Genomic DNA, 17,642 nt, shown 5'->3' on the forward strand with positions numbered 1-17,642 from the left:
TTTCATTACAAAAATATATTATCTATGTAGGTCATAGTATTCAGGCTATGCATTGATTAAATTCAAGTATTTTTAGAGCATTTTGAGTGAACTGGGCCGTGGAACATTCATGATCAATACCAAGCTGATATAAAACAGCGTTTTTGACTAGCACAGTCAGGTGAGCGTGCACAATGAATGGCTGTGAGACAGAAAACGGTTTTGTCATGTGTCCCTTGTCTTGTCTGACAGGCCAGAGTAACGTCGATTATTTCCCTTTCACCCTTTTCTTTTGCCGGTTGTTCTCGTTTTCATTGATAGGGGAACGCTGATAAACATATTAACATGTTTTCCTTCTCAGTTTTCCTGGCTGGAATGTCGTGGTCATGACGATGACTATTTTCATGAAAGCTGTCTGCTAAAAATTGATTGAGGAAAAACATACCAGTTGTGGCCTGGATTTTGTGAAAAATTAGAGAATCCTTGATGATATTATATTATCAGTCCGCAAGAAAACCTAACACCAAATATGGGGACCTTCTAACAGTTCATAACAGCTATCGGTGGAGATCATCCAAGCAAAATGAACATCGGGAACTAGTAACAAAATAGAATGTGAATGTGAATGCCACCAAATGATGTGACTCGCTCAAATGTTAACCGCGGACATCTCCAACAGTAGTGCAGAACAATGCATGCCTGTCAGTCACATTCATATAATACTTGATACAACAGACTGAAAGTGGGAACCAAGTTTCTTTTGGCTCGAACAGTGCGTAACACGTAATTCATGAGATCTACAAGCCTGGCGTAACACAAACCAAATAAACAATATTTCATTATAAAAGTTTGTTTTATTTTCTATACATTTCACATTCGAATATAGATTACATATACCTATCAGGAATACATAAAAGGAACACAGTTATAAAGTTACGAATCGAGATTGCTTAATGAGTGTACAACAAATGTTTATTCACTACTAGCAATGTCAAGTTAACTGGGAGATTCTTAATCCTTGAATAAGTAAATTGAAATACTGGAGAACGATGACACAAACCACATGTACTAAGTATTCTAGATAATTTAGCCACTGCTAAGAATTAGCATCAAAACAAACGAAAACGAGGTTTAACAACAGTGGGTTCTTGGTAGTTTTCTAAAACTGTCTTCAATTTGTTCTTTGGTAGGAACTTGAAAACCACAGTTGAGCTCCATGGCGGGATGGGGTGGGGGGGTCAGGGTATTTCAGCAGGGCTGGTGTAACAGTTTTGGGCATTTTCGCTTTCAGGCAATACCCCCTATTGTTTGGGAACGCTGAAAGATAGATTGACACGTTTTTCTATGTTTTTATGGTCTCTCTATGATGTCTATTGTGGAAACACTGAAATATTGGTAATGACCACTGATGTTGTGCCGAGTTTAAACAGGATACACGTGGTCACTTGTCCAGGTTCAGTGTCAATGTCACTCGTCATGAGCATGTTCATTAGTTGACTTCGGCTTCACAACGGAACATAGCCCGACAACTGAGCGGGTGAAAAGTAACATCTCGAACCACTGGAAGCACGCTCTTCAGAAATGACTTGAGTTACAAGTAATAACGCGACCCCTAGATAAATATGACCTTAGGTCAGATAAGCAATTGATTCACATTGTCACGGTTCATAGTCACTCGTCGCCAGCATGTTTGTCAACTGGCTTCACCTGACAAAAGGATGAAAATGACACCGTGATCGATAGAATTGACTGGATTACTCCTGAAGAGACACTTTATAAACGACAACGTCAACTATACGCTAACCCAACCTTATTGGCAGGCGTATGCAAGAACACTCAACTTGCTAGTTCCAAGACTATATGCAAATCCAACCTGATGAGAAGGCTTGATTAAAAAAACGCTCAACTTGCAAGATATCTCAGTAGAGTACGTGTTTGATGTATGTAACCAGTGACAGATATAATATACTAGTATTTAACCGGTTGAGAATGATGAGGTGAATGCACAATGCCGACCTAATGTGGTCAGCACTGCCGATGCAATTACAAATGGGGGGATGACTACATAAAATATGTTATGGTCACTCTTGTTTCGTGTTCACACACCTGACAGTGGTAAATATATACACACAGACGGGCCAGCTGTCCCCGGGGACTAGCTTTCCTCCAATTGACTTTGTTAATTAAAGAACAAAATGTTTGAGCCAGGAAAACATTAGTCATTTTCTCGTGTCACTCTGCATATGTGACACAAACCGGACAGTCGTGAAACCTTCTTTCATTTTCCGTCTTGATTTTCAATATTTCAATTCAGCATACGTCTGGCTTGCGATCACATCAGGCTGAAAGAAAAATGAAACTTTTCCGGATTGTGTCAATTAAAGGCGTCAACTGTGAGGGAGGCGGGGTGGGGCAACAGCTATAAAGTTATACTGATTCTAAAAATTCTGATACATTTCGCTTCAGTGATAAACTTCTAAAAATTGTGTCCTTTTCTATATGCCTTTGATCAAGACACCCAACACTGGCAACGCATACGATCACTAATAAAACCTCAAACTGTCTCGAAAAATCGGCAGCTCAGGCTCAACTCGTTTTATCTTCATCTTAGGAAATGTGTTCTAAATATTTCACGAATTACAAAAGATTCTTTTCAATTTATATTTCTGAGGTGAAAATGATTTGAATCTGTGGGCCTGGGGACAAGCATATCAAAATGTCCTACATGATTTGCTCACGAGGACTAGCCAATCAGATCCACAGATTCCGACTAGAGGTACGATGTGATGTGATATATATGAGTTACTAAATAGTGTTCAAAGCGACGTCCTTCAACCCCAGAACGTTCTAGGGCTTTCAGAACTGGTGAAGTGCAGGTTTTGAAAGTCACCGAGTAACTCTTGGCTAGTGATGTGGCCATTGGTCATTTATTCGTCTTTGTTCTTCATTGCTATCATTCAATTATCACGAGATTCATGATCAACTCCACTCTACAAATTTATCCTTGATCAGGTTATGAACATTGCATTGTAACTAACAGCGAAATATATCAACACAACTCAGGAAGGGCATGACTGTATTCTCTTACCGTGATGTTCAAGTCAGCATATGGATTTTCCATTTCGTCATACGGATTTTCACCGCCATCTGAAAAAGAGTAATATTAGTGTTTCATATATATGTACATGTGCAATATAATCGATTAAGCGTATATTGCGTAGGCTACAGCGGGCATTTTGTACTTACATGGTAAGCTTGTAACTACTTACCTTTCACGGGATTCTGTTGAGGAGAATTCACATAAACCGGTTCATGTGGAGTATCGCCACCTAGGTGTGGAAAGAGGAAACTTTGGTATTGTATACTGAGTATTTGTATTTTATAACTGTATATCAGTCTGTAGTAGTGAATGTACTGTACATATCACACGTAATGCAGATACCATGCATCATTATTACGATAATGCCACAATTTGCCGCCCGATTTCTCTTCAATGTGCGAAAACTGAAAATGTTACCTTCAAATGCCCTGTTGACGACGTTCATGTATAAAGGGTCATGAAAAACCGAATCAGCTTCCGTTTTGCCAGTTTTCCCATCATCATGGTTTGATTCATCGGGTTTATTTCGATCTTAAACATAAATAAACCAGGTCGAAACAGGTATTACTAAGATTTCAGCCAAATCTGAAGAATCCTGTCCTGTCTAGAGTAGCAACTATAAAAAATATTACAAAAACATTGCAAATCTTGTACTTGTATATGAAAGTGAATATATCATAAATCGAATAATATAATAATCGTAGAAGAATCATATCGAGTCTTTCGCGCTGGGAGTATTCTCTCTAAACTCACCAGCAAAGCATGCCATGTTCCTCCTATGTAGCACGACGACAACCACCACCACCATTGCTACCAGGATGACGACGGTTACAACCACGCCAGCTATCATGCCACCATCAGGACCGCTTCCAGCCGGCACGGTCTCTTTAGGATGCACTTGACCAGAACTATAAACAACATCATCTCCAACATAAAAATCCATGTAGAAAACATAGATCGTGGTCTCGTTGTTCACACTGACTGTGTAAGTTGACTTCGTTGGTCCCTGGTTGATAAAGCGAATCGCGCTGCAGCCTGTTGTTTTTGGTGTCTGACCTGGCCCACAGAACTTCAGCTGGAAACCTGTGTACTCCCGAATCGGCGGCCCGAACACGACCGTCACCAGTCTCCCGTTACGGGTGATCTTAATGGTCGGGGCATTTGGAGCAGCTGGAAAGGTGATTAATGTTTATGATTGGAAATATTATGATAGATTTAATGTAAGGTAAAGAGTCGCTAGACCCCTTTCTTTCATTTCTGTCATTTCCATTAAAAAAACTTCTGCACCGGAAAATAGTTGATAGGAACTCAGCCAGGAAGTTGAAAAATAAAGGTATATCTCATGTTTTCAACTTACCCCCGCGCTGTAGCTCAAAAACAAAATATGATATTCCAACGGTATTAGTCACTTTGACGGTGTAATTTCCATAGTCTTGAGTCCCTACAGATCCCTTGCTTAGTGTGTATGTCCCATTTACTTCCGCGGGGATGAAGTTTTCCCCAGTTGCCATTTGGTGATTTGGGTGATACCACGTAATATTCGTTGGTCGAGGGTTGGCGATGACGTGGAGTGTAAACATGACTGGTCGTAATGGTCTGCTTTCAACGGTGAGGAGTCTCGGCAGATTGGGATCCCATTTTGCTTTGTCTGCAAGTGTATGAAACGAGACAGTGAGAACAACTTTTAAATCATCTGAGCATAAACTTGAAACCCGCCAAGTCTCGTCCGTTAGTGTGAGTCATAATGTAAATTATTGAGAAAAACTAGCCCGTGGAACAGTCGTCGCAATCACATATTTCAAATACATATTTCAAATAAATCCGAGGGCATGGCCATACATTGTAACTAATCTAATGGACATCAATTCATCAAGGCATGACCTCTAGTTAACTGCACAGACTGTATGATAGAGCTGTCTTGAGAACATGATATCTATGGAGTTCCTGTATGGAGCACATGATGTAATTTGACATTCTTAGACGACGTGCTAATATTCATTATACATATATTAATTGAAAACCATGTTTAGACCAATTTGGAGTCCAATATTACTTGCTAATCAATATGATAATATAAAAATTATACCATTTTTAAGATTAACATGCAATGCTTCGAAATACATTGAAACAGTTCTGCTAGTTCTTCGTACTCACATAAAACATCCAACTTTAATGATGAATCAGCTATGCCGCCTGGAGAATAGTTGACCGCACGACAGCGATATTCCCCACTTCCGTTGTACTGAATTGATGATATTCTGTATTGTCTAGAAGTCATATTCGGTATTTGTATCCAGTTATAATACCATATGTAGGTGTACGATGTCGGGTTACCCCCTCTTGCTTCACATGTCAATGTGACAGTATCGCCTTCTTTCACTGTAGTCGAGGCTGATGATAATACGACGCTTGCTGGGTCTGAAAATAATATCACAATTTAGGCATGGAAATATCAATAGCGAGTAAGGCTGTGATTTATATAGAGTTACGTTTTCACATGTTACATGTCACTGTTCACTTTTCATGCGTGACATGAAACCGAACAAGTCATTTGCAAAGAGCGGGCTACATGCGATTCGCGTTGTAATTTCTCACCCTCACGTCGTGTTTTCAGACCTAAGTCAGTTAACCCGCGAAAAGTGAATCCCGACAAGTGACAAGGTGAACCATACCACTCCGGCCAAGAGTGTTTGTACAATCTCGATATCGTGAATGCATATCATAATTTGGAAACCATAATTCTCATTCAATGTTTTTACAAGGAGCAATTCATTCAGTGTCTGCACATGTCTAGATACATTTTACAGTACATTACGTTCGCTTCAACTAATGCGGAGAAACACTGTAACATATGATGTAAACTTCACTGTTTTGCAGAACTAATACGTACAATATACATTAACTGTAGTTGTCTGTTCCATCTTGAATAACCCATCACGAACCTCGCATTTGAACACAGCCTGTGTATCCAACCTATTGGCTGTCACAACCAAAGTACTCTTTCGAATCCTGCCATTGTATTCTGCAGCCCTGTCTTCAGATGTTACCCCCGACGTCAGTTGCTCCCAGTTTCCTCCTGTCCTCTTCCGGTGGAACTGTACATTCGCAACCGGGTTAGCGCTGTCTGTCTCACAGGTGATCGTGATCTGTTTCCCCTCGTAGATCACTGTTAGTGGTATTTGAAGCAAAGTTATCTTTGATGGGTTAACTGCAAGTGGAAGGTGGAGTGATGTTCTGAACAGAATGGTAGGTAACGCATAGATTGCACGAAACAAACTGATATGCATGTTGGCTTTATAACCTGCTATCTAGGGTGTGTTTGCTATTTTTCATCGAATAATCTCCATCACAGTAAAGATGTTTCGAAAACAGGTTCAGAAATGCGTTTTTCCGAATGAGTTGCTGTGTTCTTGATATTGACGTTTAATACCACATGTTGTCGTTCGAATTTGCTGCCAGAACTTTTAAATCCATTCACAATAAATTCATATTTTATCGTACGTTGTTCATCTACTCATATTTTTACAAACATTCTTGTAAAAATGGAACAAATAACTACATGTACCAGTACATAACGATGACTCATCTTACACGTTTTGGAGGCTTTTCTGACTTCTTAACGATTTCTCTAACTTTTCCCTGATTTATCCGACAAAAGTGTGACGTTGTCCGACTTTTCCCAAAAATGTCGGATTTCTAGGGAAAACAGGTTAGAGAAACCGTTAAGAAGTCGGAAAAAGCCTCCTACATGAACTAGTGTTAGTCAGCACTTCAGATTCTCGGTTCTGTACAAGTTGGTTCATCTACTCACATTTTACATGCATTGTGGTATCGGCATTCGTCGGAAAGCTATGACCAGTCAGGGAGTAGGTGGACGTACATCTTATCGTTGCACCATTCATTGCCTTTGTTGCAGTAACAGACCACTCACTGATCCTGATCTTTCCACCATACACACCATTCCTCTCGGATGATGATATTCCGGTTGTGACATCTCGCCATGAAGAACCAGTACTATGTTGATACCACCTGATGTTGGTAACTGGGTTACTCTCATCCGTCTCACATGTGAACTTCTTTACCTGACCAACCTGGACAGCAGCGGTCGGGTTATTGAGAAACGAAACCTTGGTGTTTGAAACTGAAAAGGAATGGCTAGAAATTATCTTCGCCTTCTTTTCCATATTTTTATCTATCGGCACAAACAATACTTTAAAATGGCCGAGTTGGAGGTTTATAACAATTTCCTCACGCTCTTAATGCAGAAGTAGACTGAAATTTTGCAAGAGATAAAACGTACATGTTACGCTGTATGTCTTCCTGCTTGAAGTCATATCGAGGGCGGGATACCCAGTGACCTTCGCCTCGCAGTAGTACTCAGCCTGGTTGTCTTCTTTAGCCATCACCTTGTCTTGACCTTGGGTGACCTCTACTGGTGTTCCGCCTGACCACTTGAAATAGAGCTTCACGGTCGGGGTCGGGTTGCCGCCAGAGACTGTGCAGGTGAACTTGTCCTTCTCCCCAGCATAGGACGAGGTCTTTCCCGATGACACGACCACGGAATCAGGTTTGTCTGAAACGATGATGCTGCAATTATATTGGAAGCAACTAGCCTTAAGCTTTCAGCTCCCTTTATAATTGACGCATAGCCTTGCCGTTTCCTTTTGAACTTTTTTTGGAGGAGGCCTACATGTCTAAATGAGCTAATGAATTATACACGGACTGGTCTGACAATGATTCTAAAATCTCACAATGTCTAGTGTTGATGCGAATAATTCAGTTTGAGAGAGAATGAAGTATTTCTATTGGAAATCTTAGAGGCTTTTTGACATTTTCGTTTTTATTACAGTGTACATTGTGACCGTGTATGAGCCTTGATAGTCTACAGTAAACTAGGGCAGAAATTTAGAGCATGAATTTTTTTCCTGCGCTGATAAGTACTAACACGCTGTTCACTGCATTGTTGGGAATTCCCCTTCCCCAGTTTCAACCTCGTGATGGGATATTTTGCCATAGCAGGTTTTAGTTCGTGTTTTACCCCTTTTATCTCTCCTCAGCCTCACTAGCTGCGACCCTCGAAGCCAACGGGCTTCCTTTAGATAATGACCCAAGAGGCAATAAGCTATCAATTCTGTAGTTTTACATTGTTTCAACAGTAATGTCGTCATAGGCTCTATTGCCATAAGACCCATGTCTCCACTTGCCATATGACAAATGTGGATTTAATGAATCGAATCGTTTTGGTATCGTTAGTGGAGTCTGATTTACATGTATTTGAAAACGACTTTCATAACGTATGGTACGACTATGACTATAGCAATCGTAAAATTGCACCCAGACTGTAATTGTAACTGTACTAAATCACTCCCTTACATTCTCCAACCGAATTATGAACAACTAGCAGCCGTTTATAAGAAAGCCGAGCTCATTCCATTTTAGTTTGGTTGACATGAAAGGTTTACTGAGCGAGCAGACTAGAATTTCTATTGAACTTGCCTTGGCTTTTAAGTTTGTATTCACCACACAGACAGGTCAAATGCACCAACGAAGAGCAATGAATAAAAATCAGTTTGGGCATTGAAATGTCGCAATTATATTTTTTTCAACTGGCCCACATATACATGTATATGCATTCTGGTGTTTCAACAAGGAAGTACGATGGACATCTTATTTCTAGTGTCCATAGTGTTTCTCACATTGTGTCTTTATGTGTAAAATGCCACTTAGAGTGATCAAAAGGTTTATTTATGGTTCGAATGGGAAAATATGGAAAAATTATCATAACTTACAATAAACGACTAATGTCTTGTCACTACTTGGACCAAACCCGACATCATTTCTCGCCACACATTTGTAAACACCAGCACTCTCTTTTGTCACTTGGAAGTCGTAACTCGATGATGTTGTAACCTTTGTACCATCTTTGTACCAATCGTAGGTATCTCCAGGAGGCGAGGCCACACACTTCAAGTTGAGCTGTGCTCCAGCAATGACTGGTCCAGATGGGAAACCGGTGATCTGTGGCGTGCCTGGGGGCGCTGAAAAAAATTCATTTGATTTTAAGAGGGTGGTTTGGAATACCAACGCAAATCGTATCTTGACTTAGACTGGCAAATCGTGGTCAATTTTGTTGGTCTCTGTCTTTCACTTAATCGTGGTATTTTACTTGGCTTCTATATTTTTCACGATGCACTGGCAGCACGACTCAATGATGCTCTGGCTATTGTAGTATGGGCTCCCAAAAGAAGTAACAAACAAAATGTATATACACATAACTGGTCATAGTATTTGTAGCTATTTGTAGCTACCTGAAATACGTACTGAAAATTACGAAACAGTCTTCAGTGTAGATAAACCAGTCTTCGGTGTAGATGAATATTTTAGTTGCATTCTCTCCGTTCTGTTATACAGGCGAAAATTATTTGATAACAAAAAGGGCGAAGAAATGCGTTACCTTGCACCACTGGCTTGACTGGGTTACTGTCGCAGCTTAGACCAATATCCGTACAAATCCAGTAAGCAGAATCAGAAGGCTGAGCATCGGTGACTTGTAGATTGAATGTCTTTGTTGGTGATGAGATGCTTGGTGGACTACAGCTGCTCCAACTGGAGCGTGGGTTACTTGGAGCATGGCATCCCAACTTATTCGCTGTTACTACATCTACAGCTGGAGATGAATCATCAGCCCTCTTTAACCACCTCACAGTCAATCCACTTGGATTGGGTATGTTACAGTTGAGGGTGAATGTACTTCCGATTGCAGGTTTGGGTGGTGAAACACTCACAGTATACAATGAACCTGAAAGTGAAAGAAAGGGCAACAGAGAGAAAGTATGAACTGACTTTTTTATTTGACCTATTGGGTCTAGTCTCTGTTTGTGAGAATTATGTAATTCATTTAATAAAATAAGCGAAGAAACTTCATTGTAATGGAGGAATCCCAAGAGTCACTAGTCGGAGAACAATCACTCGATAATGGCTACCTTTTCATTCGAGGCATCGTTATGAAAAATAAAATTCTAAACACACAGCGAGATTCCTGTAAAATATATACCAAACTCTATTTATACATAGTTTTACTGAGCTAAAGAACCTCTTGTATTTGTTTTCATTTGACATTCTCTTCATGTAAAACCTTTGATACAATGCCGGCAATGACGTGAACATTTACTTCTCAGAAGCCTATATTATTGAATAACTCACATGGTGTATAGACAGACATACAGATCTCCCCATTCGCTGTCTCTTGTTCCGGCCGAGTTCGATGCTCGACACAGGTACTTGCCACTGACAGGCTCTTCAGGGTTACCTGTGTAGAACACTTTCTTCTCAGTCACTGGACTAAAGACATATTTCTGACTTGTACCAATGGGTCCTCTACTCTCCCAGTCCTGCACACCATTCTCAATCGAGTATTTATACCATTTATAGGTGATGGTCCCCGCGCCAGGTTGAGACGCATCACAGACGAGTGTACGGTAGGAGCCGATAGCAGCAGGTTCAAACCCAGATAAAACTGGTGTCTTTGGTGGAACTGAAACATTGATCATGGACCGTATTCCTTGAAGTTTCAATTTACGTCTTACCTGTAAAATATCTTCTCTTTTGATGACGTTAGATGATATATAACCAGCCTCAACGACAAAGTTAATAGGAGTCTATAATCAACTTTCGCGCCTCTCAATATTTTTCACGAAAATTTAGCGCAGTTCAAAGGGATTTTCAATTTCCAAGTTTTCGATGAATGCTTTTGACCATGTTCGAGTCATTATACTCACCGATCAGATAACCGAGAGGTATGAACAGAGAAACTAAGATGAAGCTCACTACGAATACACCAACAGCCATGCTCAGTTCATCCTTACATTACCCGATACAAAATGGATGAGCTCTGTAAATTTTCTCTTCCGGTTTTCATTACAAAAATATATTATCTATGTAGGTCATATTATTCAGGCTATGTATTGATGAAATATTGAACAATATCATTCAAGTATTTTTAGAGCTTTTTGAGTGAACTGGGCCATGGAACATTCATGATCAATACCAAGCTGGTATAAAACAGCGTTTTTGATTAGCACAGTCAGGTGAGCGTCCACAGTGATTGGACTACGCAAATTCATTGCTTCAGTGATTACCACCGGCACAGATGAGAAAGCTCCAGTTAATTCAGAACACTGCTGCACAGATTGTGACAAGGACACGGAGACGTGAACACATTACCCCGGTTCTCCGTGACTTACATTGGCTGGGCTGCCTGTGCAGTCCCGTGTGGTTTTCAAGGTTCTGCTGCTGACTTTCAAGGCCTTGAATGGCCAGGCTCCCAGCTACATCAGGGATCTTCTGACTGTGTACAAGCCAGGGTGGTCACTTCGTTCAGCTGAACAATTGCTGTTGGCCGTGCCTGTATCCAAACGTTGTGGTTGTGACAAGGCCTTTAGAGTCAGTGCACCAAGACTCTGGAATGAACTTCCAAGGAACATTGGGGAATCAGAGACTGTGGACATTTTCAAAAAGAGACTAAAGGGACACCTGTTTTTGTAGACATTTGTGAACTTTTTAACAGTGCCTTGAGCACCATTTCCCTGTTGGATCTGGCGCTATACATGACTCCGTATTGATTGATTGATGAATGACTGGTTGTGAGACAGAAAACGGTTTTGTCATGTGTCGCTCACCTTGTCTGATAGGCCAGAGTATCGTCCATTATTTCCCTTTCACCCTTTTCTTTTGCCGGTTGTTCTCGTTTTCATTGATAGGGAAACGCTGAAAAACAGATTAACATGTTTTCCTTCTCAGTCTTCCTCGCTGAAATGTCGTGGTCATGACGATGACTATTTTCATGAAAGCTGTCTGGTAAAAATTGATTGAGGAAATACGTACCAGTTGTGGCCTGGATTTTGTGAAAAATTAGAGAATCTTGATGATATCATAATCAGTCCGCAAGAAAACCTAACACCAAATATTGGGACCTTCTAACAGTTCATAACAGCCCTCGGTGGAGATCATCCAAGCAAAATGAACATCGGGAACTAGTAACAAAATAGAATGTGAATGTGAATGCCACCAAATGATGTGACTCGCTCAAATGCTAACCGCGGATATCTCCAACAGTAGTGCAGAACAATGCATGCCTGTCAGTCACATTCATATAATACTTGATACAACAGACTGCGAGTGGGAATCAAGTTTCTTTTGGCTCGAACAGTGCGTAACACGTAATTCATGAGATCTACAAGCCTGGCGTAACACAAACCAAATAAACAATATTTCATTATAAAAGCTTGTTTTATTTTCTATACATTTCACATTAAAATATAGATTACATATACCTATCAGGAATACATAAAAGGAACACAGTTATAAAGTTACGAATCGAGATTGCTTAATGAGTGTACAACAAATGTTTATTCACTACTAGCGATGTCAAGTTAACTGGGAGATTCTTAATCCTTGAATAACTAAATTGAAATACTGGAGAACGATGACACAAATCACATGTACTAAGTATTCTAGATAATTTAGCCACTGCTAAGAATTAGCATCGAAACAAACGAAAAACGAGGTTTAACAACAGTGGGTTCTTGGTAGTTTTCCAAAACTGTCTTCAATTTGTTCTTTGGTAGGAACTTGAAAACCACAGTTGAACTCCATGGCGGGATGGGGTGGGGGTCAGGGTATTTCAGCAGGGCTGGTGTAACAGTTTTGGGCGTTTTCGCTTGTAAGCAATACCCCCTATTGTTTGGGAACGCTGAAAGATAGATTGACACGTTTTTTATGTTTTTATGGTGTCTCTTTGATGTCTATTGTGAAAACACTGAAATATGCGTAACAACCACATTATTTTGTGTCGAGTTTAAACGGGATACACGTGGTCACTTGTCCAAGTTCACCTGTCAATGTCACTCGTCATGAGCATGTTCATTAGTTGACTTCAGCTTGACAACGGAACATAGCCCGACAACTGAGCGGGTGAAAAGTAACATCTCGAACCACTGGAAGCACGCTCTTCAGAAATGACTTGAGTTACAAGTAATAACGCGACCCCTAGCTAAATATGACCTTAGGCCAGCTAAGCATTGGATTCACATTAGTTGCTTTTACACGAGGACTGTTTTAGCCCTCCTCACCTCGAGCCACTTGAAGCCGGATCACCTGTAACTGGCTTTGCGCTGTCTACACGGAGACGGATCAAATCGCCGGCCCCAGGTCAGTTCAGACCACTTAAACCACTAACCCGTCGCATGGTGGCGCATGTGACTCTTCTTTCGGTGGAGGTTTGAAAGTTGCGTTTTGGTACTGCTGTAATTTGCCAGATCTTCAGTCTCTGAGTCGCTCCATCTCAAACCGCGACCAACTTCAACCGCACGAGCAGCCATTGGAAGTAAAAACGGGCACAAAATCGAGATCAATCAAGCAAAACACTCCTGTCATCTATGCGCGCAATCTATATGATTCTGCCGCGTGTTTTCATGAACTGCTACATACCGCACTACTCGATTTTAGATAACAGCCCTCGGTGGAGATCATCCAAGCAAAATGAACATCGGGAACTAGTAACAAAATAGAATGTGAATGTGAATGCCACCAAATGATGTGACTCGCTCAAATGCTAACCGCGGACATCTCCAACAATAGTGCAGAACAATGCATGCCTGTCAGTCACATTCATATAATACTTGATACAACAGACTGAAAGTGGGAACCCAGAAGTATTAAGGTAGCAGGAAGGGTTGGGCGTTTGTGGTTTCTGAGTCTGAGGGGGTTGGTGTCTGTTGACTGTGCTTTAAGAGAGACTAGGCATGGCGCCAGTCTCTCTTAAAGCACAGTCAACAGGCATTTGGTCTCAGTATTTGGGTTTTGATTGCCATGACTGTACCCCTGTAAAAGTCAGAGGAGGAGAAGTTTGGAATGATGAAAGCATTGAAGAAGAAGAAATGTTATTATTGAGGAAAGCAAAATTTATTATGAGACGAGAAGGCAGTGTCCTGACTTGATTATTTTGAAAATGGCAGTCTGAACACATTAAAAGGTGGAACATGGCATTTTATCGACTTTGAAGTGTTCCGCAGTTAAAGGGAGACTATAGGCAGCAGCTAGGTAGGCAAGATAAAGTCATACAAATTTGCCAATAGGGGTCAGTCATATCTCTAGGCATGGCGCCAGTCTCTCTTAAAGCACAGTCAAGAGGCATTTGGTCTTAGTATTTGGGTAAGTACAGAATCAAGGCAGCTCAGAGAGCAATGATTGAACGATGCTGTGGACAAGTCCAAGGATACTGCATCAGTCACGACCAACTTCTCATCAGAAAGCGTCACCACCAGCATATTCAATGTTCAGTTCCAACCTGTACCAGTCCAATGCACGCCTGTCATGGTCAGCAGTGGTCAGCTTAGCGCGATATGGAACATTCTTCCGAAACTCAAGCGAGGGAAGTCTGCTCATTAGCCTATCTCGCGCACTGCTCCTTCTTGTCAAACATCGTAGTGAAATCGTGGTACAGTGGGGCGTCCTCGAGGATTGCAGCTGGTCGGACAGACGTGAGGTGGAATGTGGGCGGCTGCACTTCTTCGTTGATGTGCGATGGCAGATAGCACAGTTGTTGCGTTGCATGACAGCTGAAAGTGAATGTGATATCATAGAACTGAGGCGTTTGCAATGAGACTATAGGTGAAGTAGAAGCAAGGAGTGAAATGGGCCATCTTCCAGTGACTAATATACAGAGTAAGGGCACTGGGTGTTGTTAGATTCAGCATTGAATGTATTCCTCGTACAAGCGTGAATAGTGTGGACATACAGTGAGAGGTGAGAGACCCCTATTGACTACTTCTTGTAACTTTATCTTAGATATTATATTAGTATTGAACTTCTAGCCATGGAATATGAAGAAATTGAAGTTGTAGGCATGGAATATGAAAAATTATTCAACGGTGAAAGACATTATTCCATGAGGCTTTGCCGTGATCGCAAAGGACGCGACGCGATTGGTTCACATGCTAATGAGGTATGATAATGATAATTACCTCTATAATGCTACTTGGATAGCGACTGTGTTGTTGATTGCAACAGTGGTCTATGTCAATGTGTGCCTGTAATGTCAATGAAGTATGATGAGGTGATGACGATAGTGCAATTATTAAATATTGGCAAGAGATCATACTACAACATAGGTCTTGTTTTTGACAGATGACTGTGCGACATTCCCATTGGGTCTTGTTAGAGTCAGCGCTGCATGTATTCCTTGTACAAGCTTGAATAGTTGTGACGACTTTGAGGGGTGAGAGACCCCTATCGGCTACTTCGGCTAACTTTATCTTGCCTACCTAGCTGCTAGCAATAGTGCCCCTTTATCAAGACTGAAACCCACTGTGTGGGGCTAAGAAATTACCTTTATAATCCTAGTTGGATAACCACTAGATGATTTGAAGAGTGCTCTGTGGATGTGTGCCTGTAATGTCAATGAAAGTATGATGAGGTGATGACGATAGTGGAATGACGAAATACTGGAAAGAGATCTATTCCTAGAAGAACATATGTCCTGTTTTGACTAGGTGGCGCATTTTAGAATCAGCAGTGAGCACTGTGTGTAACATGGTGGAGGCAGCGGAGATAATAACTGTGTCGAAAGTATTGTTATAGGGTCTTCCCTAGGCCCATGGGGTTAAATTTACAATCCATGATTGAAAAGACGTAGTTTGATCGCATTCAACTATAAATCCATTGAACAGTTGTGTTCCTTTAGTCAACCGATGACCTTTTGTTGGGCCATGATCGGGGATTGTAAACTGTAAATGTATTATGGACTGGGAGACGGGGGAAACACAAGTGAAATAGACCAAAACAAGTGATTTTGGGGCTTTGGTTTAGACGCATGCCCCACATGCGCCATGCGGGATTATACGGTTCATGTGAACTTGTTGACATCTACATGATCTAGTGCTGTTATTGGTCATGGTACATGGTAGGCCTATAAATCATCATGGCTATATGTTTCAGGAAAAGCTCGGAGTAAAATGAACTGCCGATGAATAATGATGTTGTTCATGTTTACCATATTTACCATGTTTACTAGTACATAGCCATTGGGTATGCACTGGCCAGTGCACTTTCTGCACGTCGTCATGGTCATGTACGTGATACCCTGCATATTTTGTTTTTTGAATGCGCATGCTTTTTGGGCAAAATCACTTGTACCAACACTAATGAATAATGTCTTCTTATCCCTATGACTCCATACACAGTGAGGGCATTGTCCCATTCCCATCAAATGGTAACTTATTGTACCGTATTAGGGCAAGTTGGGGAGCAGATACCTACCGTTGCACGCCTGTCATAATCAGCAGTGATGAGCTTAGCGCGATATGGAACATTCTTCAGAAACTCAAGCGAGGGAAGTCTGCTCATTAGCACATCTCGCGCACTGCTCCTTCTTGTCAAACATCGTAGTGAAATCGTAATGGAAAACGTCTGGCTTTGCGCCAGACGTTGAGAGTAATAAGTGAAGAACTAATAGGTAAAGAACTTCTACTTGCGCGAGACTGCTCTGATAAAATTATCATTGCAGAGACTACGGTGACGTACAAATATATTTTTTACAATCAAAAATGCCCTCAAAAGACGACATGGAATGATTATTTTATTGATATTTCCTACTATATACCTTCCAATTATCACTTTATACAAATAGATCGGCGTTAGGTCGCATGCTTTTCTTTCCTGGTGACACTATAAAGCAAAATAGTTGCAACCCCGTAAATGCGCTATAAGTCCAATAATAAGTGACGGTGACCCGTTATAAATGTTTCGCCAGCTTCGCTTTTTTGCCGCTACGCGGCGCGTTGGGCCCTTGCGTCAAGTTTCTTTTGGCACGAACAGTGCGTAAATAAACAATATTTCATTATAAAAGCTTGTTTTATTTTCTATACATTTCACATTCAAATATAGATTACATATACCTATCAGGAATACATAAAAGGAACACAGTTATAAAGTTACGAATCGAGATTGCTTAATGAGTGTACAACAAATGTTTATTCATTACTAGCAATGTCAAGTTAACTGGGAGATTCTTAATCCTTCAATAAGTAAATTGAAATACTGGAGAACGATGACACAAATCACATGTACTAAGTATTCTAGATAATTAAGCCACTGCTAAGAATTAGCATCAAAACAAACGAAAAACGAGGTTTAACAACAGTGGGTTCTTGGCAGTTTTCCAAAACTGTCTTCAATTTGTTCTTTGGTAGGAACTTGAAAACCCAATTGAACTCCATGGCGGGATGGGGGTGGGGGGTCGTGGTATTTCAGCAGGGCTGGTGTAACAGTTTTGGGCATTTTTGCTTCTAAGCATTTCCCCCTATTGTTTGGGATCGTTTTTCTATGTTTTCATGGTCTCTCTATGATGTCAATTGTATTGTGAACAACCACAGATTTTACACCGAGTTCAAAAGAGGATACACGTGGTCACTTGTCCAAGTTCACCTGTCAATGTTACTCGTCATGAGTATGTTCATTAGTTGACTTCAGCTTGACAACGGGACATGGCCCGACAACTGAGAGG

The 17,642-nt window shown here is 40.9% G+C and overlaps 2 protein-coding genes and 1 long non-coding RNA gene across 3 annotated transcripts; all 3 read right to left on the reverse strand.

The window, feature by feature from the left end:
• Positions 1–843: 843 nt before the first annotated feature.
• Positions 844–9,723, reverse strand: LOC135497012 (B-cell receptor CD22-like). The gene is made up of 12 exons (XM_064786644.1): positions 9,534–9,723; positions 8,869–9,117; positions 7,380–7,652; positions 6,891–7,220; positions 5,970–6,287; positions 5,234–5,497; positions 4,437–4,727; positions 3,833–4,249; positions 3,497–3,610; positions 3,249–3,308; positions 3,068–3,126; positions 844–2,321 (listed from the first exon to the last, which is right to left on the reverse strand). Exons 3-12 carry the CDS (start codon positions 7,480–7,482, stop codon positions 2,277–2,279), a joined length of 2,001 nt encoding a protein of 666 aa, XP_064642714.1. The 5' UTR covers positions 7,483–7,652; positions 8,869–9,117; positions 9,534–9,723; the 3' UTR covers positions 844–2,276.
• A 60-nt stretch (positions 9,724–9,783) lies between these two features.
• On the reverse strand, positions 9,784–10,984 carry LOC135497368 (uncharacterized). The gene is made up of 3 exons (XM_064787211.1): positions 10,858–10,984; positions 10,283–10,613; positions 9,784–9,878 (listed from the first exon to the last, which is right to left on the reverse strand). Exons 1-3 carry the CDS (start codon positions 10,925–10,927, stop codon positions 9,809–9,811), a joined length of 471 nt encoding a protein of 156 aa, XP_064643281.1. The 5' UTR covers positions 10,928–10,984; the 3' UTR covers positions 9,784–9,808.
• Positions 10,985–14,479: 3,495 nt separating this feature from the next.
• LOC135497326 (uncharacterized) lies at positions 14,480–15,679 on the reverse strand. Its single transcript, XR_010448805.1, has 3 exons — positions 15,468–15,679; positions 15,103–15,168; positions 14,480–14,697 (listed from the first exon to the last, which is right to left on the reverse strand). It is a non-coding gene; the product is annotated as an uncharacterized LOC135497326 (long non-coding RNA).
• Between the last annotated feature and the right edge of the window lie 1,963 nt (positions 15,680–17,642).

The sequence above is a fragment of the Lineus longissimus genome, chromosome 12, assembly GCF_910592395.1.
Source record: "Lineus longissimus chromosome 12, tnLinLong1.2, whole genome shotgun sequence".
Lineage (NCBI taxonomy): Eukaryota > Metazoa > Nemertea > Pilidiophora > Heteronemertea > Lineidae > Lineus > Lineus longissimus.